At 38.4% G+C, this 26,164-nt stretch overlaps 6 protein-coding genes across 6 annotated transcripts; 5 read left to right on the top strand and 1 right to left on the bottom strand.

Moving 5' to 3' along the window:
* The first annotated feature begins 2,519 nt into the window (after positions 1-2,519).
* Positions 2,520-3,890, top strand: LOC101291868. The gene is made up of 2 exons (XM_004288674.1): positions 2,520-3,113; positions 3,225-3,890. The coding sequence occupies exons 1-2, from the start codon at positions 2,520-2,522 to the stop codon at positions 3,888-3,890; spliced, it is 1,260 nt and encodes a 419-aa protein (XP_004288722.1).
* A 527-nt stretch (positions 3,891-4,417) lies between these two features.
* Positions 4,418-8,219, bottom strand: LOC101291572 (serine carboxypeptidase 24-like). The gene is made up of 9 exons (XM_004288673.1): positions 8,000-8,219; positions 6,345-6,452; positions 6,112-6,207; positions 5,915-6,007; positions 5,750-5,835; positions 5,251-5,645; positions 5,043-5,138; positions 4,681-4,786; positions 4,418-4,564 (listed from the first exon to the last, which is right to left on the bottom strand). The coding sequence occupies exons 1-9, from the start codon at positions 8,217-8,219 to the stop codon at positions 4,418-4,420; spliced, it is 1,347 nt and encodes a 448-aa protein (XP_004288721.1).
* Positions 8,220-13,108: 4,889 nt separating this feature from the next.
* On the top strand, positions 13,109-16,858 carry LOC101290796 (signal recognition particle receptor subunit alpha homolog). The gene is made up of 10 exons (XM_004287089.1): positions 13,109-13,181; positions 13,551-14,546; positions 14,874-14,958; positions 15,054-15,149; positions 15,250-15,402; positions 15,481-15,588; positions 15,705-15,824; positions 15,969-16,094; positions 16,212-16,295; positions 16,414-16,858. Exons 2-10 carry the CDS (start codon positions 13,564-13,566, stop codon positions 16,537-16,539), a joined length of 1,881 nt encoding a protein of 626 aa, XP_004287137.1. The 5' UTR covers positions 13,109-13,181; positions 13,551-13,563; the 3' UTR covers positions 16,540-16,858.
* A 774-nt stretch (positions 16,859-17,632) lies between these two features.
* Positions 17,633-18,316, top strand: LOC101291282 (early nodulin-like protein 1-like). Its single transcript, XM_004288672.1, has 2 exons — positions 17,633-17,851; positions 17,937-18,316. The coding sequence occupies exons 1-2, from the start codon at positions 17,689-17,691 to the stop codon at positions 18,314-18,316; spliced, it is 543 nt and encodes a 180-aa protein (XP_004288720.1). The 5' UTR covers positions 17,633-17,688.
* Positions 18,317-20,005: 1,689 nt separating this feature from the next.
* Positions 20,006-22,204, top strand: LOC101290991 (F-box/FBD/LRR-repeat protein At1g16930-like). The gene is made up of 4 exons (XM_004288671.1): positions 20,006-20,935; positions 21,270-21,404; positions 21,494-21,776; positions 22,086-22,204. The coding sequence occupies exons 1-4, from the start codon at positions 20,006-20,008 to the stop codon at positions 22,202-22,204; spliced, it is 1,467 nt and encodes a 488-aa protein (XP_004288719.1).
* A 1,529-nt stretch (positions 22,205-23,733) lies between these two features.
* LOC101290699 (F-box/FBD/LRR-repeat protein At5g22660-like) lies at positions 23,734-26,085 on the top strand. Its single transcript, XM_004288670.1, has 6 exons — positions 23,734-23,950; positions 23,995-24,671; positions 25,059-25,193; positions 25,426-25,587; positions 25,677-25,838; positions 25,927-26,085. The coding sequence occupies exons 1-6, from the start codon at positions 23,734-23,736 to the stop codon at positions 26,083-26,085; spliced, it is 1,512 nt and encodes a 503-aa protein (XP_004288718.1).
* Positions 26,086-26,164: the final 79 nt, after the last annotated feature.

Here is a 26,164-nt window from a genome sequence, read left to right as displayed (position 1 = left end):
GTTGTTAGTTTTATGGGGAGAGCTGGCTGGTGTGGTGGGTTTGGTTGGAGGACATTTGAAGACATCTATCATCTCTTTCTTTTCCTCTCTTTCTTTCTCTCCTTCTTTTTTGTTTTTCTTTCTTCTACATAAATTTTGGTCCAGCTGGGCCATTGAAGTTAGAGAGGGAGAGAGAAGGAGTTGGGTGTGGTGTGGTGTGGACTCCTTTGTTTTTGATGGGGAAGGGTTTCTTTGGATGTGCAACTTCTCTCTGTGATGATGTGGGAGAAAGACAGAGAGGTTTCTAGACAGAGAAAATGAGAGTAGGCATTGAAGATGGGTCTCTGCCTTGGCTGATGATGATAAAAAATAAAGGCAGGCAAAGAAAGAGATAAAAATGAATATGGGGATGTTGCTGTTCAGTTTGTTGCAGTTGTTGTTGCTATAGCTACAATCTCTTACCTTATTTTTAGGCTTTGGATGATGGTGGTGGTGCTGGTGTGATATATTATACCGGCAGGTCAATTTGGTGCCTATTTACCATAGTGCCCCCTCCTCCATCTGGTTTTCCTTTGATTCCAAGGCTGCTCTGCCTCTCCCCCACTCAATCCTCTTTCCTGTTTTTAACCCCACGCAGCTTTCAAAGGTCTTGGCATAAGTAAAGAAGAACAAGTCCCAATTTTGGCTTCATGCCAGTCACAAAAGTTGCCACAAATCAATTCATCAATGGCTTTTCTATGTTTGGGGAGGGTAGGCTGGTAATTCTATTCATATGCTCTCAATCAATGGATGAAGATGCCATCCACCACCTACAATCTGGACTTTTTGTGTGACACCAGCTCTCTCTGTCTCTCTCTCTCAGCGCCTGCCTACCTTCCTAGCCAGTAACACTTGATGATGGCATGCTTCCATAGCCTTTTCCTCTGTTTAGTGATGTTGGAGGCACCACAGAAGTTAATGAGATCCAATACCAGATGCCCAATTTCCCTTTTTTGCCCCTCAGAAAGCTCATTCATTTCCATGGAAGGCTGGGACCATTCTGGTAAAATGCAAACACACCAGAGGTTGGAGCCAAGTCCACTGCAAAATACCCTCCTTTGCTGGGAACTGCTCTTAAAACACATTCTCAGGGGTGAAGAAGACCATGAAACCAACTTTTGTGGGCCCCACCCCCATTTGTTTAAAGATTTGATCTTTCACAGACAAGAGAGAAAGAGAAGAAGTTTTCAGGTAAACCCATGTTTCCCGTTAGTCCTGTATAATGTGAGGGTTTTTGAGTAATTAGACTGGGGGTGGTTTAGCAAGAGAGGTCAAGGTCTGGCATCATTTGATTTCTCGTCAATTGTCTCCATTGTATTGGATGGGTTTATATAGGTTGATGTTTTTGGTGGTTAACATCAATCTTTAATTCTTTATCATAAAAAGACAACAGAGTGGAATGGCTTCCCTTTGACAGTTTGACGTAAACAGAGGGGAAGAGATTAGAAACAGTCCAAACTCCATTACCAGCCATGATATATTGGAAGATTTCTGATACTGGAGTGTTGTGTAGAATATATAGGCAGCCTGATGACAGAGTCACACAGAAGAAAAATAACCCCATAAAATGAAAATATTTCAGTCTCCTTGATCATGCAAAATTGCAAAGCATAGAGATGACTAGATGAGAGTGATTGAGTGATTGTCATGCCCTTTCCTTCATATGAGAAAATTTTCGTTCAAACATTACATGATTTTATTCTACTTTGGGTCTGAGCCCATTAAAGAAGGCCATCAGTGTCCGAACTGCATTTCTCCACCAAACCTCAAAAATATTAAACATAGGACATGATCATAATTTTTTTTTTCTTCTCTTTTTTCAAGGGCATTGACCTCATTCTTGTTTACCACAATGGACTCTCTCCAACGTTAAACCCATTATCAGTTCTTGCAACATTTTACTTTTACCAGGATCCAGCTTATTCCAAGCATCGTTCTCAAATCCTGCTAGGCAATTAGTTTAGGAAATGAACAACTTTCTTTTCCTAATAGTTATTTTCCGCGAATCAAACGAGACCTTGATTTAGGTTTTGAGTTTAAATGTTTATTTGTTGTTTGTGGTGAATGGTGGAACATGGATTTTTTTTTTTTTTTTCAAAAACCAAGAAGGCACAAGAAGTATTTCCGCCAATCGTGTAATATGTCCAGCTACTGGAAGTGAGTATGGGTTCTGGGTTCTGGGTCTGTAGGCGAATCTTGAGTGTTCATGGAGTTTGATGTCTCTGAAAGGTTATACAGATTGGGTGGAGCTGAAGAGTCTTCCGTTAACCATGACATGCAATAGCATTGACCTATTCAGGTACTTACCAAGTTACCATGACATGCAATAGCAAGGTCACGATTCCTAATCGGGTACTTACTATAGCTTTTATTAACATATTTGGTTTTACAAGCCCAATCAAAACGGGATAGTGAACGGGATCCAACAAGAGAAGACAGTGCTATATGAAGGGGGAGCCCTGGCCTTCATTGTACTCGAAAACTAAACTGGATGCATGATGATGGTGAAAACCAAGAGAACCCACAAGTACAAGCAGAGTAGAAGGACAGAGTTGACTGACCTCCCCCGGGAAATCCTCGTCAACATCCTTAAAAGACTGCATCTCAGGCCACTTTGTCACCTCGAATGTGACTCCAAGTATTGGTTTCAAAAAATCGACTGTTCTACCAAGTCAATCAGCCTCGCGTCCAAGACACTGTCAAATGTTGCCACACAAGCTGTTGCGGAAACACCTCTACTTATGCGTCTTGTTCGACGTACCATACCAAGAATGAACGAGGATTTACCGATTACAATAACAGCCTTGGAATTACTGAGATGCGACGGCAGATCAGGTACAATTAAGGCCTCGGAGATTTTGTCCATGTCAGACGAGTATCATTACAATGTTCATTTTGTTTTCAACAACTTGTTTTGCTTCAAGCACGTACATGATGATAAACCTTGCTTCTTGATCAACCCCCTTAGGGGAGAAGTTCTAAGGCTCCCAATGATGACTACCCTCGAAGCCGAAGGTATAAAAGGTGGAAAGATTTCCAAAGTAGTCTATGGCATGGGATTTAATAAGATAACTGGCATTCACAAGATTATTCGCGTTTCAAGAATTATTGATGATCATGATGACGACGACGATGATTATGATTATGATTATGATTATGATTATTATGATTATGATTATGATTACGATTATGATTATGATTATAAGGACGATGATGACAAGAATCATGATGATGATGATAAAGTACGCATGGTAGCTGAGGTGCTGGTATTAGGGACAAGCTTGTGGCGAGAGGTACCATATGTGCTTCCGTATTGGAACCTTCATTGCATGAACAATGTGTGCGCCCATGGAGACATGCATTGGTTGTGCAGTGGTTTCAAGGGAAAGGGGGTTGAAGAAATATGCGATATAAATCCCAAAGAAGGAATATGCATCCTAGTTTCATTTGACTTCACAAAAGAAGAGTTCAACTTGACTCCCCTTCCCATATTACACAGCTCGGATATGTGCTTACACTTGATTACTTTGCGGGGATCTATTGCTCTTGTGGATACTTCATCAAGTAAGAAAATTGATATATGGGTAATGAAAGATTACAACAGAAAGCAGTGGACACTAGATTACACAATCAATACACTTGAATCAGGTCTTCCGTTTGTTCACTATGTTGTTTGTGAATGGGAGCATGGCATATTTTTTACACAAGAATCGGGCGACGCATCATTCTTTTTTTATTTGAGACGTGTTACACGCGCAAGTACTGGAACTGGGTTTCAGCACTGGATGCGAGTCTTTAGTATGAAAGGTTGCTTAATTTCCCTTAAAGATTCTGGGAATTTGGTTGAAACATTAGTTTTGAGGAAGTTCTAATTAGTTTCCTATACATTGAGAGGATGTGTGTATGTTCTTGTTTGTCTCTGACGTTGCTTTCTTAGTTTCTTCTTATTGGGAGAGGTACTATTGGCCACATTGAGCACAAGGTACGTGTTAATTTTCTACTAGTGGTTTAATTTCTTGTCTTCTTTATTACTATGGTATTGATTTGTGTATTGTTAATTTGTTATATACGTTCATACAGCGAAATAGATCTTAAACAGATTATCTTCATGCATGCGAAATTTGTTTGATTGTAAAAAATAAGCATATTGTTGATCAGAACTTCAGAAGAGACCTTCAGAAGAGATACGTACATTTTATTGTGCTTTGCATTGTAGAATTTGATAGTAATATAGTAATAACAAAACAAATTCAAATTCACGATTCACTTTGATCTATATAGATTAATTAAAATTGAATACATATATGTAAGAAATATTTTGAATAAATGGTTCCTAAACTAATTGGCGCCTATAGCATCACCCAAATTGTATTTCTGAGTAACATGACTAACATCTATGTCAATTAGGTCTTGGCAATTGTTTTCCTGCTAAAAATGATTGGAAAAGCACGAAGGCTCTCTTTGGCTGAAACAGTGGAACCTCGTGGCCGGCACCTCGTATAGTTGCAAAGGTTAAGCCATGGTAGACTTCTGTCCATCCTCCCACCTTAGAATGAAAGAAGTGTAAACTAATTAGTTTCTTCACCTCTGACTATTTCACAATATATTAAGGTAAACAAATGAAATTGATCTCATAATTAAGTCTGCGTTTTTCAGTAATACCTGGCCTCCTGTGTACCATGGATACCAAGGGGTTTTGATAGTAAGGTTGAGATGACTAAGAGAAAATCTAGTAGCCGTCACTGGTACTACTGAATCTGTGTCCCCGCTGCATATAAGATCAGCAGAAAGGTATATAAATGTTATTTCTGCTTCTTGTGATTTTGTCTTTTAAAATTTTGCTGGCAAGTTCAGTTTTAGATCAATGCATGCTGTGGCAAACTGACAATTGCTACCATTAGAAGTTGTTGGTTTCCTTGCTATCAATATATACAATGTTGCACTCTAAGGGTCATCCAGGTTTAAATACATATATATACTAGAACACCAAATGACTTACAATAGATGAAATGTGAGTACGTTACCTGAAAACCCAGATTTTTAGACCAGCTGCCATCAGCTCCTTGTATGTAGGCAGCATGGAATCTTCTGAATCATTCCAATTCTTGATAAGAGTATCGCTGCATGCCAATACAAAACTTAGTAACAAGTTTCCTCAAATTGGATTTTTAAGAATACCAGATCGAATTTCTATGTCTCTATTTTCAAAATAGTTTGTAGGAAATTATAAACCTGCAAGCAGTCCACTTGTATGGGATTTTAGTAATATTTGCATGCATTGCCTTCTGTACATCTGGCCGATTATAGTACTTCTCTGCATAATTCTCAGAGCACGGATCATACCCACGTCGGCACAGAAGAGTGTTTTTCAGCCTTAGATTCCTTGCGGAGTTAGTAATCTGTGTCAAACAAAATGGTGTGTAAATACTGTACTGGTCAATATCTCCAAACTCATAGTTCATGGCATAATTTACAGCGTCATCGCATTGTGTTGTTGATTTATCGGCTGTGAAATTGCAGTGGTCGAGGATTGATCTGTAGGTGTGATCAGATATCATAGAATGTGTCCACCAATATGCCACGGTTCCAATGCTATCATAATAATTGTCTGTTACAGCATTGCCCACCTGCATTTGTATTTTGAAGTCATCATCAAGTTCATGCATGAACTCCAAACCATACATTTCTTTTTGGGATTTACTATTCGAGTCGATGATCGATGTCAACTTACAATAAATCCCTTCAGATTGATAATGGGATGGGAATGTGCTTTATTGTAATTGACGATTTCCTTGGCCAACTGAGGAACATAATGCCCTGCATATATATGCAATAGTATTGTGTAAGTACTACAGTTCCTTTACGATGATTATAAATCTAACTAACTCTGATGTACCTGCATAGCTCTCCCCGGAAATGTAGAATTCTCTGTATTTGTATTGAGGAAATCTTGATAACCACTGGAGCAAAAAGGTTAGAGCATCCTGAGCTGTGTGTGACAACCACATAACATAAGGTGAGGATTATTTGAAGCTTGAAAATATTTATAGTTGTAATATTTAGAAATGTAGAAGTCGTTTTCAATCTCTTTACCTGTCCTTTTGTCCCCAGAATCAATAAGGTCAGCGCTTGTGTTTGTATATGAGAAACCGACACCAGCAGGCGATTCAAGAAAGAGAATATTCGCTTCTGCAAGTGAAGTAGTAACAACAGTGAAACTTTTATGTAATTCAGTAAAATGAATCTATATGTCATGTATGTAATAGTATTGTGTACTAATCCAGTGAAACTTTCGATAGGTTTGGTTTTCATGTCATATATTTTACCTCTGTTCCATGAATATTTGTTGAGATAAAGAGATGAACCGGTTCTATTAATCCGAAATGGGCCAATTTCTTCTGATGCTCCATAAGCCACTGATGAACAACCTGGTCCTGCAACATTTACATTCGTAGATTATAGTTAACTACACTTGTGACTCGTTAGTTTTGATCAAAAGGCCTAGAGGAAAGTTTATTTGGTCATTGGGTGTGCAAGAAATCTTTACTCATTTGATTACGTAACATGTAATAAACTCTTTATTTCAAAGTCATTCAACATGAACTCACTATAGTGAAAATGAGTTGAAGTGAGTTTGTACGAGAACACATACTGCATGTCTATATATCAGTAAAATTAAGAGGCTATAAATCAAACATTTTGAACGTACAAATTTTGAAAAGAGAACCACCTAATCCACTCTATTTAAACTATATATGGTCATCTAGCTAGCAAGTGCTAATATATAGGCTTGAGATTCCAAGTTTGAAACATGTATAATGGATTAATTTGTATCTTCCACTAGTTCCATTGGAAGCAAAACTCCACAAACGCGACGTCTTTATCACCATCATCTCTTCTGAGAAAGCGTGCTTGAAAGAAAGAAAGAACACAGAGACGACGTCAGAGAGATAAAACCTTTCTTACAAGCTTGGACAATATGAAATGGAATTTTGCGTAGCATGCATAGATTCAAAGACTCAAAGTAGTAGTGGGAATGGAAGAGTTGGTTCACTTTTGTTGTGGTTGGAATTTGGTGTATCGATCACACCCAACAAGCAACAACCATACCATACGGGCCACGAACCAACGACAAAAGAATTAACCAAAAAAGATGACGAGAAATATTCGACTGTGTTTTCTGCAGCCACAGACTTTTAAACTGGGCACAGTTCTGAAGAAGCAAAAGGAATAAAACCCTAAAAAGACATAGAGACGCAGAGAGATGGAGAGAGTTCAAGAGGAAGAGAACCCACAAAGACTTAGTCCATATATGCCTGTAAGTTTCTGATGCATCTATCTTTTGGTGCGTTCTCTCTATCAGTACGTAAGAGCAAACTAGGCAGTTTCTGGGCGCTGCTCACCTTTTCAGTTTCCACTGAAGTACGCCTTAATATATGGAGATGAGGTAAAGCTAGCTAGGGGGGCGGCACGTGGGGGATCGTGGCAACACGTGAGACAGATAATGAACGAACATGCATTGAGCACCAACTAAGGATCAACGGAATAGGTGGGTTGCAAATTGATGGACCATTCAATTTGGAGGACCAGAAAATAGTTTGTTCATCATTTGGGCATCAATAATGGAAACCCCCTTATATCACACTCACTGACTCACACATAATAAAAGACTCACCTACCAGCTAGAATCATAAGTAAACAGTAGTTGAATATATAGCATGAACAAAGTAATAGAGAAAACATAGTGGTCGATTATTCAAGGCCGGATTTAATGAGTGCAAGTTTTACGGTTAGTATATTTCATGTCCCTACAATTTTCCAGACACCAGAACTCAAGAAGATCTAAAAATAACCTAGTGATAAGGAAAAGATTATATTTACTTGAAACTTGAGCTGGATATATAGATAATGTAATCAAACAGGACATGGAATCATGCATGGTAATTACCAGTTAGCTAGCAAGTTTTGAGTATATACTAACCTCCATTGAACCAAAGAACGAGAGGTTTGTTATGAGGAGAAGCAGTGGCTTCAGTGAACCAGTAGAAGAGAGCACGGCCATGTTTCTTGTTGACGGTGACGTAACCAGAATACTGTGAGAACGAAACTGGCGGTTGTCCCGGCAGCGCTGTAATTCGATCTAGCTCTTGCTCTTTCGCCGTCGCTGCCACATTGATGGTGGTGGTTGTTAGAGACAACATGAACACTAATATGGAGTAAAAGAAGATCATAATGGCAGTGCTACTGTTGCTGTGCACTAACGACATTGCGACTATTCTCAGGCGTGGCTTCTCTCTGATCTCTCTCGCTCTTTGAAGGTTAGAGAGATTTATGTATCTCTCTGTCAGACTCAGCAGACACAGAGAGATATCGAATACCTGAGAATAAGGAGAAAGATATATAGAGGTATACTGAAAGTTAACTAGCTGGAGCTTCAATTATATATACCGGTAGGGATCTCTACTATGATATATGTTACTGCAATACTACACAACTGCAAGTTGCAGGTAGCTGCTTTGGTGGTGGACCAGCTAGCTTCCTCTCACTATCTCTCTCCGATCTCTATCTCTGCGCATATGTCCAGATTTTGAGAGAGAGAGAGAGAGAGAGTCATGAGAGGTGAGCTGGGTCATGTATTGCCTAGCTCGCAGATCCTGATTAAAATTAAAGCAATCTATACATGCAATAGAAGGCTTTAGTTGGTTTTGGTTTATGGCCTCGCTTGCATCATAAATGCCTCACAAGACTCTTTCTGTCTCGCTAGCTAGCTACTAGCACTTTCCTATCGACTACCTGTATATGGGCATGGTTGTATTGCATTCTGTTCTGTATGATATAAAATATCGTTCAAACAACCCATCTACCTATGTCAACCATTCCATAACGCCTTCATAATCGGAGCCTACATATAAAAATAAAAGCTTGGCATCATCTGATAGATTACAAGAGATGAGGAACAACATCTCTTTGAATCTGTATTATAATCCTCGAGCCAATGTTATAGCTTATATTATAAACTTGCAGCTGTTTCTTTGAAGCTAATAAGCGACTGCAGCTGCTGCTTAATTTGACTATGTACTCAACAGATCGAGTAGCGTGTGAGGTTGTGGTCCAAATCCAAACCATATAGATGAAGATGCATGGTGTTCCCCTAGAAGATATAAGTTCTTTCTTTCATGTCTTTCTCTATTATATGCTCCAAAACTGGCCTGCTGTATGCGTCGTTTGATTCGTTGATTATCGTATACGACAAGTACTACTACTCCACGAATATGTATGTAGCTGACAAAAAAAGACCCTTAATAGTGCACAAACCAACACCAAGTCTCTATCCAGTATATATCAACTCTCATCTTCATCATTATTCATGAATTTCAACCCCTATGTTATATGTAATTGATCGAGTTTGCAATATTCTAGCTATGTGGTGGTTAATGGGTTTGTTTCAGGCTTTGCTCGTCAGCAAAGTTTTGGAAAGTTTTGATTTTTCGAGTTCCTTCCATCAATATTGGACTTCTTGTACGTCAATGGTCAGACATAATTGGTTAATTTGTTCAACAAATCTATAGTTATATACTTCTTTAAGTTAACCCACTAAGATAGATCAATTAACTAATCACTAGCCCGATTGCTGGCTAGCTAATAGAAACAAATCTATCTTTCTGCACAGGATACATATATGATTGACAAAACTTACCGGACCATGAGTTTGCTTAAGCTGTTTTTTTCTTAAATAAATTAGCTCGTTTTCATATATCTGAAAATATATTATTGGATATTAAAAATTTGTAACAAATAATATCTGATAATATGTTTGTTTCAATTATCACAGAATTTCAATATAATTTTGGATCATATGGAATGCTAGAAGTACTGAGTCTGACCATTCAATCGATATATGGAGTATTTCAAGGCCGGCCGGAAATGTAGTCGGTACTCGGTAGTCTCATCTTTCCTTGTACATTTGTACTTGATCAACCCCTTACTACTGGTCCAAGCTAGCTAGCTCGTTCCTTTTGGCTTTTAGTTCAAGATGGATTCATATAAATTTTGCTTTGGCATCTAGGCATGCCGCCATATCAAACATGAAATTGCTTTTGGTACCACTTCTTAAAGTGTCGACAGTCAAGACAGGCACACAGTGGCATTGGCCATGCAAAATCGATCTGGTCCAATTCTTCAAGTCTTGAACCTTTTCATGTCGATCGTAAATTTGTAATCGTGTGCATGTGTGAGCATGATTGATAGGATTAACTCAGACCTCGACCCAGTCAATTGATAGGAGAAATGCTGGGAACCGTGTATTGATATATACACAATGATCATTAACAACGAACACTAATTGTTGCCAATAAGGGCTTGAAGTAATGAAGGATCCCAAAGTTTTTAGGTAAAGGTGTTCATCAACGAATCAAAATTTAGACGTGAACAATACCATTATATCCTAATACTAGAGAGCTTGATTTTCACCGACTACAGGGTGTTCTGCTATGTGCGAAAGTTGATCACCAGAATCGATCGGTCGGTCAGACAATTGATCGAGTATGGAGTCGACAGATCGAGTCAGACTGTCAGACTTATCCCATGCATCCATCTTTAATATATGTATATAGTTGTTCTTCGATCTATAAAGTCTAGCTCAGATGCATGCATTCATCATGATCAAGAATTCAAGATCGATGCCCATGATTTCCGAGATGTGCTATTTGCTATACATACTACTGTATGCGTTGCTTCAATTATTGGTTTGCTGCTGTTGCTACTTACTGTTATAATTAATAGCAGTAGTTTTTTCATTTCAAAATGAAACTGTAGCTGGATGCTATTGTTTTTGTATTATAATAATTCAGGTGGATGTGCATGGACTGGACTGGATCTGTGATTATAAATTTCCGTCACCGGACCAACAGTTCCGGCTAGCTGCTGGAAAGAAATATCATTGAATGTTCATATATGGCCGATCTCGATTAAGTCACTCAAAGTTGTTAAGATGTTCGAATCATTCAATCTGAGAATCAATTAGTTTATTGTTCTAGGATATTCTCTATGTGTGCATTAGCTTTATGCCAATAGGATATGTAGTTAGACTAGATCTATGTATTCATATCCTTACCATATTGGTATTGTGTAATTTCCTATATAAAGGGCTCCTATCAATGAATAAGATGATGACTCTCTTATTATCTCTTTGTCTCTACACTTTATCCTTTATCATTCATTTAATTATTTAACATAAACTAGGTAATTGACCCGAGTGAGCGGAGACAAATATTACCATGATTAGGCAATAATCACAGCTGACAAGAAAGATCCTAAGCTAGGATCAGGCAATATTTAATATTGATCGGTCAGGTCCCGACGGCTACGGCACCGGTTAGCTTTGACCCACATATACGTAATATTAATTACTATTATCTTATGAGTTTGGCTGCTATACCGAGCATGCCTTTCACTACGGCACCAGCAGAATTTTCCTTATCTTATTACTGTATATGAAGCATAGCTTCTTGTTGTTCGTATCCGATCAATATATTAAGCATATCTATCTAAAACCATGACTTGGAATCTTGGATGATGTGAGAGCAGTCGGGCACCCATCTAGGATACAAATTCTATTCTGCAGCGCTGCATAATATATGCAGCCTGCTTTCAAGGTCAAAAATTTCAAAACAAAACACCCACTCCCACCTGCAAGGCACGTGGACACAAGTCCTATTAGAGGACGTATGACATTCAACACTGTACAATAGACAATCCCTTAAATTAATACTGCAGCACAAGTTTGGAATCTGGAAACCCAATTCGTAGATCAACTATATGTTTGACTTTAGTAGCTTGGTGTTTAAGAAAATGAGGGAGAGACGCACCGAATTGCAATGCTCTAGGTCACTAGGTGTTTCACATTGGATAACACGATTGCTATCAAATGTCATCCCAGCAAGCCAACCTACATTACCCTTTTTAAAAGAAGAAGTAAATCCATCACAACGGCACAACCCTAGCCGAATGGCACACACTGCTGCAGCAAAGAGGGAAACACCACTTGTGGCAAACACTGAATGACACGTACGGTGACTTGAAAGTGGTGCAACGGAGGAGAGAGATATATTTGTTTTGGCCCAAAGGGAAACGTAACTGGGCTTGTTCGGTAAGCACGATTCTCAATTGCAAAAGTGCGGAGTCCACTAGTTCTATTGGGCCTTGATTTAGCCTTCTCTTTATTTATTTATCTTTTTGCAATGGTACACAGACATCGTGATTGTTTATCTGAATGGGAGAGCAATATTAGCGTTGCTCTCAGTAGAGTGGCAAATGCTGCAATGTCTAACCTGATTGCCAGCAAAGCATGCACCATATACAACATCAATTCCATAATGAGTGACTCTCATGATGCTCCTTTTGCTTTAATACGTGAGTAATGTGGCATATCAGAACCTCATGATGTTTAAAGATTATGAATTTTTCTTGTGAGGAAATAAATCCATCAAATATGGTATCATATGTAAGTCACAATCCTAGTTTAGAAATATAATTTTGTTTACCATTTACCACATAAACTAACCATAATCCCTTTCAAACAAAACAAACACTAACCATCATAGGGATTTCACAAAAGCTTGTCATATCTAATGTTCGTAGTTTTTTTTTTTTACAATAAAAATATTTATTTGTGCTCTTTAAAGATATGAACACAATTTTTGTTTGAGACACTCACATTATTTAAAAATAAAGGTTTCAAAAGTTAAAATAAACGTACTCGATCGCCGATCAACATCGACACAATTACATGAACCAACACGAACATATGGAATCCGTTATTCCAAACCACAAACATATATAACTAGAGAGACTCCTCGACCCTTTCTCGGAAACACAATCTCCGTTCCAAGATTGATCCTTGCCGTTAACCGTTTACTCCTTTAGCCTCCAAAAAGCGTGTCCGAAGTCAAAAGCCAAGAAACAAGTCAAAATTGAAGACTCAAAACACCTGAATTCCCGAAACTACCCTTATTCAAGAACCCCCGTATATATAATGACCAAATCTTCACAAAAATCCCCAATTTAATTCCATTTTATTCTCTTCCAGATCATTTTTTTTCTTCCTTTTCTTTAGTTTTTCTGAAGTCCACTCACAACGTTCTCAGAGTTCCAATCTGATACAGGTTTGTGTTTTCTTATATGATTTTTTTTCTTATTTTCTGATTCATAGATGGATGATTTCAGAGGCGATAATTTTGATGTAAGGATTTGTGTGAATTTCTGGGTATTTGGAATTTAGATTACAAATTTCTTGAACATTTATCCCTTTTTGGATATGATCTTTTGCAAATGGAATTACAACATGCGTTAATGGAAATTTTGAATCTTAATATTGCGTTAATGTTCATATAATTGAAAGATATTTGATTTGATCTGGTTGATGTGTGGTTGTAATAAGCATGATGATGTTGAAATGATATGATTTTGTAATTTAATTGAAAATAACGTTATCATGCAAATCTGTATTGAAATTTTGATTTATTTGATTGCAGAAGTTGATTGAAGATGTTAGAACAATTACTGATATTTACTAGAGGAGGATTAATCCTCTGGACCTGTAGAGAGCTTGGAAATGCTCTTAAAGGATCGCCGATCGATACCTTGATCCGGTCCTGTCTTTTGGAGGAACGATCAGGTGCAGCATCGTTTGATTATACGGCTTCCGGGGCAGCTTACACGCTCAAATGGACCTTCCATAATGAGCTTGGCCTCGTGTTTGTTGCTGTTTACCAGAAGATCCTCCATCTCCTGTATGTGGATGATCTGCTTGCGATGGTGAAGCAGAGTTTCGCGGAGATTTATGATCCAAAGAGGACAGTGTATGATGATTTTGATGAAACTTTTCGACAACTGAGGAAGGAGGCTGAGGCTCGCGCTGAGGAATTGAAGAAGTCCAAGCAGGTGGGGAAGCCTGTGAGTAATAGTAGGAAGCAAGGGCAGGTGCAGAAGGCTGGATTCGGAGGAGACAAGAAAAGTATTGAAGGTGGTTTGGCTAATGATGGTGGGGATGGCAATGCTGTGAAAGGCCGTAAACTGGAGAATGGAATCTCCAATGGTAATCATGTTGTTAGCAAAGAATCTAATGTAGTTGGTACTGCTAACGGAAAAGAGAACACTAGTTCCAATCTTGGGGCTTTTGATGTAAATAAGCTTAAGTCTAGATCTAAGGTTGGAAAGAAGACAGAAAAAACTGCTACCCTTGATAGCAAGGGCTCGAAGGCTGAGCCAAAAAAGAAGATGACCAAGAAAAATAGAGTTTGGGATGATTCACCTCAAGAGTCGCCTGAGTCAAAATTGGATTTTACAGATACTGCGGGTGAGAATGTAGATAACAATTATGAGGCTGTAGCAGCAGATCACGGTGAAAGTATGATGGATCGGGAAGAGGATTACAGTAGTGAAAGTGAGGCTGAAGAGGAAGAGGAAGTTGGAAAGGAAAGCAAGCCTGATTCAAAGAAGAAAGGGTGGTTTTCATCTATGTTCCAGAGGTACATTTATATACTTTACTATTGTTAGTACTTAGTATTGTGTTGCCTAATAGTGCTGCAAATTGTTTTTAAGAATGTGATTGAATAAGATAATGAGTCTGAGAGGAAGTATGCCTCGGTTCCGTCATGTGTCTGAAGTTAGCGAGCTGAGCTTTTGAAATTGTGATACCTGTTATGTGAAAAATCAATAGTTTACTGGGTGAGAACTGAGAATGCTTGTGGTTGAGATGTCTTAACATTTCGAACTTCTTATTTCCTGATGAATATGTAGTGGAACTATTACGTTGTTACATCATTTTTATGCATATTTTGCTTGTTTGTATTCAGTATTGCAGGCAAGGCAAACTTGGAGAAGTCGGATCTGGAACCAGCTTTGAAAGCTCTCAAGGATAGGCTCATGACCAAGAATGTGGTATGTTCTTCTAGACTTTTAGCATTATTCCTGCCCTTATGCTGAAGTTTGTTTATGGAGCATCTAATTTGTTTTCTGTGCTTTTTCATACTTAGGCTGAGGAGATAGCTGAGAAGCTCTGTGAATCAGTGGCAGCTAGTCTTGAGGGTAAAAAGTTGGGTTCATTTACAAGAGTATCTTCTACAGTCCAGGTTAGTCAACTCAGTCCTTTTCATCTACTAGCTTGGTTCTTCTAATTTTTGTGACTTGGAACTTGGAAGACTAACATCAGGGGCGTAAACATTACTGCAGGCTGCAATGGAAGAAGCTCTTGTTCGCATTCTAACTCCTAGGCGCTCTATTGATATACTGAGGGATGTGCATGCTGCCAAGGAGCAGAGGAAGCCTTATGTAGTTGTTTTTGTTGGTGTCAACGGAGTGGGGAAATCTACTAATTTGGCCAAGGTTGAGCTGAATCCTTGTAGTGTCATAAGTGAATCCCTTTTCATCCAAATGGTTTTATTGACAAATTTCTCTTCCCAGGTTGCCTATTGGCTCCAGCAGCATCAGGTCAGTGTTATGATGGCTGCCTGTGATACATTCCGATCAGGGGCTGTTGAGCAGCTGCGTACTCATGCACGTAGACTCCAGGTATGACATTGAGGCATTCAAATTCACTTGGGTGGATTTTAGTTTGAGATGATAAAATTAACTATATTACTGTCTTGGTTGAAGTAACTAACATGTATCCAACTTTTCTGTTTCAGATCCCTATTTTTGAGAAGGGATATGAGAAAGATCCTGCTGTTGTTGCAAAGGAAGCAATTCAGGAAGCCAAAATCAATGGCTCTGAAGTGGTTCTAGTTGATACAGCTGGTCGAATGCAGGTACCGTGTTATTTGGTTCTTATTACAATGGTTGAGCAAATATATGGTGCTATAATAGCTGTTTGTTTCTAGTCCTTTTAATTGCTTTTGTTATCGAGTCCATTGCTGTATTTTTCTAAAGTTATCTACTATTGTTCCTTTCAGGATAATGAACCATTAATGAGGGCCCTGTCAAAGCTTATATACATTAACAGTCCAGATCTTGTCTTGTTTGTTGGAGAGGCCCTGGTTGGGAATGATGCTGTTGATCAGCTTTCCAAGTTTAATCAGGTTTGATTTTTATATTCATTCTCATTTTGTTATTTGTTTTAGTATTATCTATCCCAGTTTATGCTGTTTTGCTGTATCATTGTTTTCTCACTTAAACCGCCTACACTGTTCTTGCAGAAACTGGCTGATCTATCACCTTCACCCAACCCCAGATTGATAGATGGAATATTGCTCACCAAGTTTGATACTATTGATGATAAGGTAAGCAAACTGCTAAATTTCAAACGATTTTGGATATTCAAACATGTTGTGCCTGTATTTCTTTTGCTGCTTAGATAATAGTTGAAATGGTGAATAACTGAACACATGCATAATGTAGGTTGGAGCTGCATTGTCCATGGTCTATATATCTGGAGCCCCGGTCATGTTTGTTGGGTGCGGGCAGTCCTACACAGACCTGAAAAAGCTGAATGTGAAGTCAATTGTCAAGACTCTCCTGAAATGAGAGATTTGTCTGCATAAGTTCATTGTTCATGATGCGTCTTTTGTGTGGATTGGCTTAAATATCACATACTGTTATGAACCCGTGTTTGCTGCTCTTCCGTTTATCTGTATTGTATTAGTTGACTCGTGTCCTTAAAAACTTGGTGAATCAAACTACTGTCTTCTTTCAGTATTCTAGTGATGTTGTCCTACATATGACAAGTCATAATTTCCTATGAAAATCACTATAGACCACTGAGCAAGTAGTTTGCATTTTCTTCTTGGAAGAGTACTATAAACCCTGGTACTTCCCGGATGTACTTTCCGTCCGGGTTTCCGACAGCTTGATCTACCGCCGCGTCAACGTCCCGCTTCAGGAACGCCCTTTCACACTTAAAAATGCTTGTACCCGTTGTTCAATTATCTGCAACTGAAACCTTATCTCCTTTTCTCCTCCTTTTTTCACTGATTTCTATCATTCCAGTGCATTCCTAGCCTTTTATCTTCTTTCTCTAAAAAGGAACAGTATTTACCATAATGATAGAATCAGTGAAAAAGGATTGGCATTTAAGAGGACAAATTTCGTTCATGAACCAATAATCCAATATAACATAATCCCTTAAGATAAATGATTTTAATTTCACCAATCTAATGCTAATCAGACTCTCAAATCAATCAAGCAAGGGGACCCTGGCTATTAGACACAAGCAGGACTGGCTTCAATTTGTTTGCAAATTTGCACAGATCAGTCATATTTCATCCCATATTTAGCTGCAAAATAAGGGAAAAATTAATCAAAGAACTTGGGGTTTCATGCACATTTAGGTCAAAGTCACAATTGAAAAGGTAGAATATCAATCACATTTTCTACAACGATATTTTCATAAATTTATGAGCCAAGACTGTTCTACTCCTTGGAAAAATGAATAGCCGTTTAACATTTTCCTTCAATGCACAATGTTTGAATTCACATTTACAGCCCAGGAGAATCATCCAACCCTGACGTTTCATTTCGATACGTGTACGTGGCCGTCATTAGCAGCTTCGGGTCCTCCAAACCTAGACCCCTGACTACTATAAAACCAATACTCCACATAGTAACGGAAACCCTACTCATCATCCTTCTTCTGCTTTTGAAACTAGAAACTTCAAACTTGAATCAACATCATCAATGGCTTCCAAGACAATCTGTCTTCCAGCTCTCTCCCTACTCTTCCTGCTGTTTGCTCTCTCCGAAGCGAGAGAAGTCACGGTCGATGGTTGGACAGTCCAAAATTCCGATCACTTGACCAAGTGGACTCACAGGCACCATTTCACCGCTGGCGATGTTCTTAGTAATTTCTATCCTTTTTACATTTCTTATTTACTCTTCTTGCTTCATCTCTAGAGTTGTTGTTAACATTTTGTGACGTTTCACAGAATGGAACACGAGCACATCCAAGAGTTTTGACCCTCCAGTCCTGCAAGTGACAAAGGAGGCGTTTGAGAGCTGTGACATATCAAACCCACTCAAGGCTAACGTAACGGAGGTCACTCTGAACCCTGCTGGTATGTTCTACTTCATTAGCGGTGTTAAGGAGAATTGTGACAAGGGATTGAAGATAACTGTGAAGGTTCATGCTCATCGTAATAAAGATCATGGAGCTCCTGCTCCGGCACCCGCTCTTGCTCCAGAGATGAATAATCTAGCATCAGCGCCAGCAGCAGCGCCAACCAGTGCTGCACCTCATGTATTTATTGGTGTTGGGTTTATGGCTTTTGTTGTGATTGGGGTTGTAGGTGTAGTAGGGATGGTTTGAGTGTTTGATCTGGAAATTGTGAGGAAGAGAAAGCTATGTGAACTTGGGTTAAATTATTAGTTTTATTTCGGTTGTATTCTGAATATGAAATGGTTCTCTGGTATGTTTATATATCTCTAATTTTTTTACATCACAGTTTCTTAAAATGAAATACCTGTTGGATTTGATTTCTAAAAATGAGATACATTATTGCCCTTGTTAAGAATGGTACTATTGCATGAAAGGATCTTGACCCTGAAAATCAGGTTATGGGTTAATTGATGCCACAGGCGGATGCTGCTTGATAGAAAAAGTCTTAGGGAGAGTTAACACCATTGTTTCATTACACATTGCCTGATATCCAGGACTCCTTACACTACCGCAAAATGTGATCTACCATATATCAAACTACGATTGTATATACCCACAAAACTAAATGTGGACATAGTTGAAGATACACAAATTAAGAAAGAAACATACTAGTTCCATACTTTGAAGTTAGGAAACAAAGCGAGAGAGCCTAGAGACATAAAAATTGAAAGCAGCAATGGCAGGACCGGAACAATCAAAGGCGGGAGGCTCATCGGAGGCGATGAAGGGTGCAGCTCAAGGGATGCATACGACGGAGGTACTTCAACAAAGGTCGAAAGCGCCCTTCTGCCCCATGAGAATGGCTGTTGGTGGGTTTGCTATCGTCGTCACCCTCGGATACTTGACCTTGTACTCCAAGAAGAAGCCGGAGGCATCTGCTCTTGATATGGCCAAAGTTGCCACAGGAGTCTCTCATCAAGACAACACTCACCCCGGCAAATAGATCTTACCGCACTTCATATATGTCACCTTCTATTTCTTTGTAATTTTTTTTTTTTTTCATACAAACAAATTGTTCGATTCTCTTTATATGACTAGCTAAGAAGAAATAAGACGGGGCAGGGTTTAAGTTATAAATAGGGATTGCCGGATGTCTATGTCTGCATGAAGCTAGTACTATTGATATTCGACCATCGATAGCAATCATCCGGAGCCAAACTCCCAATAATAATTTCATTACGAAAAAAGGTAAACATAATCAAATTCATACATATGTTGGCTCTCTTGAGATGACATGTATCTTTTCATTAAGAGTGTAAAACAAATCCACACTTTCAACATTTCTTCAAGCAATCATACGAGTTACAAATCGGAAAAAAAAAACAAAAAAATGATTTCTCTAAAAAATAGTTATTCTTTAGTCCCAAAACACCACGTGACACTGTCAATAACAACTAACAAATTCGAGAGCGACCTGATAATCTAGCAAAAAAGGCCGGTTAGCCCAATACAAAAACAAAACGACCAGTCCTTGGGCCTGGCGACCCGAAAGATCCATCTTCAACGAATTTGGGGTGCCTCTTCCCTCTCACACTTGACAGTTGCACTAGCCCCCTACGAGAGTGAAATGCCGCCGCCGTGAAAATTCTCTTGCACTTTTTTCAGGTATTTTTTTTTTTTCCACATCCTTCACCATTTGCTTTCTTTCTATGAAAATCGACAAGTACGTAATAGAACAATAGTCCATTGTGTGATTGTGTTGTTGGTTTATGGAGAAGAATAGTCTTTGTTGCTAACTATAGATGAACTAGTTGAATTTTGTTTAGTTCATTTTGGGTGATATGAGGGTCTGTGTGAAAGTTGTAATGATTGCAATTGTATAAAAGAGATCAGGTACAAATGGGTTCACATTCAAAGCTCAAAGTAGGAGGAGATGGTGAAGACAAGATTAGTCAATTACCAGATGCAGTTCTGTCTCACATGCTCTCCTTCTTGCCAACCAAACATGCTGTGAGGACCAGCATTCTCTCTACAAGGTGGAAGAACATATGGGCTTCTGTTCCCACTCTAGACTTGGAACACTACTACTGTGATGAACGTAGGTCTCTTCATGCGGGGTTTGTGTCATCTATTGATCGTGTGCTTTACTGTGAATCATCAGACATTCAAAGATTTCGTCTCCATTATTACTGCCTTTCTGAGGATTTATCTCGTATTGATGGTTGGATCCGCACCGCTATTCGCCGTAATGTTGTTGAACTTGACCTTTGTGTTTGGGTACGGGGGGACAAGGTAGAAAAGATTGAGTTGCCTACAACTATCTTTCTGTGCAAAACATTGAAATTGAATCTGGAATCAAATTGTTTCATCTATGCTCCTCCTGAGTCGGGGTGTTTCCCCAATCTCAAGGTCCTCCATATCGGAGTCGATTGTCCTGATAAGGAGTTTATGGAAAAGCTTTTTACATTCTTCCCTTTACTTGAAGACTTGTCTATAGATGGAAGATTGTCAAGTGATATAAGTGGTACTTTCAAGCTTTTTGTGCCTGAACTAAAGAGGTTAAGAATAGACATTGACTCTGATCTGACTTTTGAGGACCCTTATGAGTACTACTTCTCTATCAATGCCCCAAAGCTTGAATTCGTTAACCTCAAAATGGATTTTTTGCCGAGCATTGTACTTGACAATGCAAAGTCCCTGGTGAAAGCCGTTTTGAGTTTCTCTCACCATGATGCCATTGAACACGAGCACTATGATGACCGTGCAACCACATTGCTGGCAGCAATTTCAAATGTTCAACATCTATCTCTTTCAGTTCATTCTTTGGATGTAAGTATATTTAACTTGTTCCTTTTCCACTATGTCTGATAGATAGAACTATATGATCTTATTCCATTTTATGTACTGAATAATTGAGTACAGGCTTCTGCACATTATGTTCCATCGCGGAAAGACACATCTCTTGCACTCCGCCTTTTTTCATTCCTTCAACTCCTATATATGGTTCTTATTTTTTTTCTTTTTTTTTTACATTTATCTTTTACCAAGATAGTGTTTGTAACTGAAATTCTGTTTGGCAATTTCTGATATGAAATTAAATATGATGCATAGTGTTTAATTTTTACATGAATTTGTGTTTGATTTATATCGATCTTTCCTGTAGGCTTCTTGTATACCTGCTTTTGATAATCTGATCCATTTGAAGCTGGTTCTTCATGACTGCCATCACTGGGAAGTGCTGGCAGAGCTTCTCCATAGAACACCTAATCTAGAACGTCTTGTCTTGGAACATAATGGAGTAAGATATACTTTACACTTATGCTGAATTTTACCAACAGCAGGTCTTGTGATTTCCTCATTTTCTTCATTTTAAAAAATGATTATCAGGACGTGGACTGTGACTCAGAGCGCGAATTCGACTCACACGAGGAAAGATATTTCGCAAACAATCCAAACTCTGAGAATGAAGAAACTTCAGAGGATGAAGAAAACTACAAAGGATACTTGGAGCATCCTTGGTGGGAGTGTGAAAAGACTGCACCTGTTTGTTTGTTGTCACATCTCAAGATTATCGTCTTAAGGGGTTTCGGGGGAAGCAATGGTGAGAAGGAAGTGGCAAAGTATTTATTGAAGAATGGTAAAGTTTTGAAGAAGATGACGATTTATACGGGTGATTTTTTCTACTCGAAAGAGAAGTTTCACAATGCTTGTGCACTCTTTCGAAAGGGTTCGAAGACTTGTCGGGTTAAATTTATCTAGATGCCGTTTGTAGCTTTTACTTCAATTTTCATCGTCTTCGAATGATTTTGTTATTGGACTTGTAAACTATAAGTATCCTACTTCGCTGGTCTTGATTTTATTCTTTTGTTTTTGAACAATAGCAATATGAAATTCTGGTTTCTGGGTAAAGAGCTAGTGCCATACAGTCTTGTAACGGTCCATTCATACAATTCATTGTTTCTTATACTGATGTTAACAGGCCATGCCGGTGAAATTGAACGGAAACATTTTGTGGCATGTCATCTGGTGGCAAAGAAGCGTGACTTGTACTTTCATCGAGTTGTGCTCGACCTAGAAGAAGATGTTCCATATGCATGACCTTATCAAAAACCAAGCTCCTCCACATGATTCTTGCGTTCTAGGAGGAAAATTTCTAGCTTGTCAATTAGGGTTAGAAAGAGAAGAGAGATGGAAACAGGAGGCACCGAGCTTGTCACAGTTTATTTGGAGAGAAGTTCCAAGGATCTGTTGCAACTCATATGCAAGAACTTGGTTTATAACCAAATTTAAGACTGGTTCGCAGAACAATCTAGCTCCCTGCGTCTACTGATGCCACTTTTTTTTAATATATCTAAGGGAATCAGACTTGGCTGACTTCCAAAGTTGTCATGATCTTGCATATATGTGAAATGGTACGTACGTAGCAACTAAACTAATCTATATCTGATGATCGAGTCATACTTCACCGCTAATCAGTGATTACCCCTATTAGCACTGCGATACGTACGTAAGAATACTTCAATCTAAGTCGAACACATGAGAAATGAAATTAACATGCATGTATAGTGGCGGATCTATCTAAGATCTCGACATGGGGTGGACTTTAAATTTAGCCGAAGGCTAAAAAAGATTTCAGATACAACCATGCAAAATGTAAGAGCTCAAGTAGATGTTAATAAGTCTTCAAAACAAAATAGGCATCAATGAAAGTAGAAGAAAATTAAGAAAATCAGAGACAAAATTGAAAACCCAACAAGATTTTTCCTAAAAATTTGGATTTTCTGAGATTTAAGGAAGAGAAGACTAGAAAACTAGAAAGAAGAGCGGAAGATGAACTGAGAAACTGAAGAATAAAGGCGTAATCATGTATAAATAAAGAGGAGATGCAGAACTAGTCGAGAAGTCGAGTAGGTTTCACTAAACAAAAATCATATATCAAAAAATAAAACATAATATACCTCATTTTTTATTTTTTTTAAACTCCAAAAATCTTGGTTGGGCTTGAGCCCTACCAGTTATTGTTTTTGCTCCGTCTCTGTACGTACGGATGTCTGAATGAAGATAATATTATCAAATCTATAACAATCATCAGGAACTAAATAATAATTTCATTGTGAAAGAAGCTTAAAAGTAATCAAATTCATATGTCGACTCTCTTTTATTTTAAGGGGGCATGTAGCTTGTGTTTAAGATAGACACAACATTTCTTCAAGCAATCATACGAGTTACAAATTGAAAAAAATATATATAAAAAAAAATTAAAAACAAGGTAAGGATTCCAAAAGGACTAGTACTTGGGCCTACCGACCCGAAAGATCCAATTTCAACGAATAAGTGTGCTTCTTCCCTCTCATACTCGACACTTGACAGTTGCAGAAGCCCTACGAGGGTGAAATGCCGCCGTCGTGAAAATTCTCTTGCACTTTTTCAGGTATTTTTTCCACTTCCTTTACCATCTGCTTTCTTGCCCTGAAAACCGACTAGTACGTAATAGAAAGTCGAATATTGTGTTCTTGGTTGCTAGTTATAGATGAACTAGTTGAATTTTGTTTAGTTCATTTTGGGTGATATGAGGGTCTGTGTGAAAGTTGTAACGATTGGAATTGTATAAAAGAGATCAGGTACAAATGGGTTCACATTCAAAGCTCAAAGTAGGAGGAGATGGTGAAGACAAGATTAGTCAATTACCAGATGGAGTTCTGTTTCACGTGCTCTCCTTCTTGCCAACCAAACATGCTGTGAGGACCAGCATTCTCTCTACAAGGTGGAAGAACATATGGGCTTCTGTTCACTGTCTAGACTTGGAACACTACTACTGTGATGAACGTAGGTCTCGTCATGCTGGTTTGTGTCATCTATTGATCGTGTGCTTTACTGTGGATCATCAGACATTCAAAGATTTCGTCTCCATTATCACTGCTTTTCTGAGGATTTATCTCGTATTGATGGTTGGATCCGCACTGCTATTCGCCGTAATGTTGTTGAACTTGACCTTTGTGTTAGGTTACAGGGGGACAACGTAGAAAAGATTGAGTTGCCTAAAACTATCTTTCTGTGCAAAACACTGGTGGTATTGAAATTGAATCTGAAATCAAATTGCTTTATCTATGCTCCTCCTGAGTCGGGGTGTTTCCCCAATCTCAAGGTCCTCCATATCGGAGTCGATTGTCCTGATAAGGAGTTTATGGAAAAACTTTTTACATTCTTCCCTTTACTTGAAGACTTGACTATAGATGGATATTTGTCAAGTGCTATAAGTGGTACGTTTAAGCTTTTTGTGCCTGAATTAAAGAGGTTAAGCATAGAAGTTGACTCTAATATGAGTTACGAGGACCCTTATGAGTACTACTTCTCTATCAATGCCCCAAAGCTTGAATTCCTCAACCTCAAAGTGTATTTATTGCCGAGTATTATATTTGACAATGCAACGTCCCCGGTGAAAGCTGTTGTGAATTTCGATCACCATGATTCAATTGAACATGAGCACTATTGGGACAGTGCAACCACAATACTGGCAGCAATTTCCAATGTTCAACATCTATCTCTTTCAGTACATACTTTCGATGTAAGTATGCTTAACTTGTTCCTTTTCCACTATGTCTGATGGATAGAATTTATATGAAGGAAAGAAGGGGTGAATAAGAGAGGGGAAGATATGATCTTAATTCCATTTTATGTACTGAATAATTGAGTACAGGTTTCTGCACATTTCGTTCCATCGCGGAAAGACACATCTCTTGCACTCCGCCTTTTTTCATTCATTCAACTCCTATATATGGTTTTTTATTTTTTTTTATTTTTTTATTTTTTATTTTTTTACATTTCTCTTTTACCAAGATAGTGTTTGTAACTGAAATTCTGTTTGGCAATTTCTGATATGAAATTAAATGTGATGCATATTGTTTAATTTTTACATGAATTTGTGTTTGATTTATATCGATCTTTCCTGTAGGCTTCTTGTATACCTGATTTTGATAATCTGATCCATTTGAAGCTGGTTCTTCATGACTGCCATCACTGGGAAGTGCTGGCAGAGCTACTCCATAGAACACCTAATCTAGAACGTCTTGTCTTGGAACATAATGAAGTGAGATATACTTTCCACTTATGCTGAGTTTTACCAACAGCTGGTCTAGTAATGTCCTCATTTTCTTCATTTTTTTTTTTGAAATGATTATCAGGACGTGTACTGTGACTCAGAGCATGAAGGAAACTCAGACGATGAAAGATATTTAGCGAACAATGCAAACTCTGAGAATGAAGAAACTTAAGATGATGAAGATTACTCTGAGATTACTCCGAGTTTAAATGATTATCAGGACATGTACTGTAAGCCGGACCGTGAAGTAGACTCAGACAAGGAAAGATATTTAGCGGACAAAGCAAACTCAGAGGACAAAGAAAACTCTGAGAATGAAGAAACTTCAGAGGATGAATTAAACTCGGAGCATTTTTCAAAGGATGTCGTGAAACATAATGAAGTAAGATATACTTTCCACTTATGCTGAGTTTTACCAACAGCAGGTCTTGTAATGTCCTCATTTTCTTCATTTTTTTAAATGATTATCAGGACATGTACTGTAAGTCGGACCGCGAAGTAGACTCAGACAAGGAAAGATATTTAGCGGACAAAGCAAACTCAGAGGACAAAGAAAACTCTGAGAATGAAGAAACTTCAGAGGATGAATTATATTCGGAGCATTTTTCAAAGGATGTCGTGAAACATAATGAAGTAAGATATACTTTCCACTTATGCTGAGTTTTACCAACAACAGGTCTTTTAATGACCTCATTTTCTTCATTTTTTAAATGAATATCAGGACGTGTATTGTAACTCAGACTGCGAAGTCTCAGACGAGGAAAGATATTTAGCGGACAAAGCAGACTCAGAGGACACAGAAAACTCTGAGAGTGAAGAAACTTCAGAGGATGAAGAATACTCGGATCATCCTTATTCAGAGGATGAGGAAATACTCTGAAGAATACTGGGAGCATCCTTGGTGGCAGCGTGAAAAGTCTGCACCTGTTTGTTTGTTGTCACATCTCAAGACTATCGTC

Source organism: Fragaria vesca, linkage group LG1, assembly GCF_000184155.1.
Source record: "Fragaria vesca subsp. vesca linkage group LG1, FraVesHawaii_1.0, whole genome shotgun sequence".
NCBI classification, from domain to species: Eukaryota; Viridiplantae; Streptophyta; class Magnoliopsida; order Rosales; family Rosaceae; genus Fragaria; species Fragaria vesca.
This window is presented reverse-complemented; position numbering and strand designations above follow the sequence as displayed.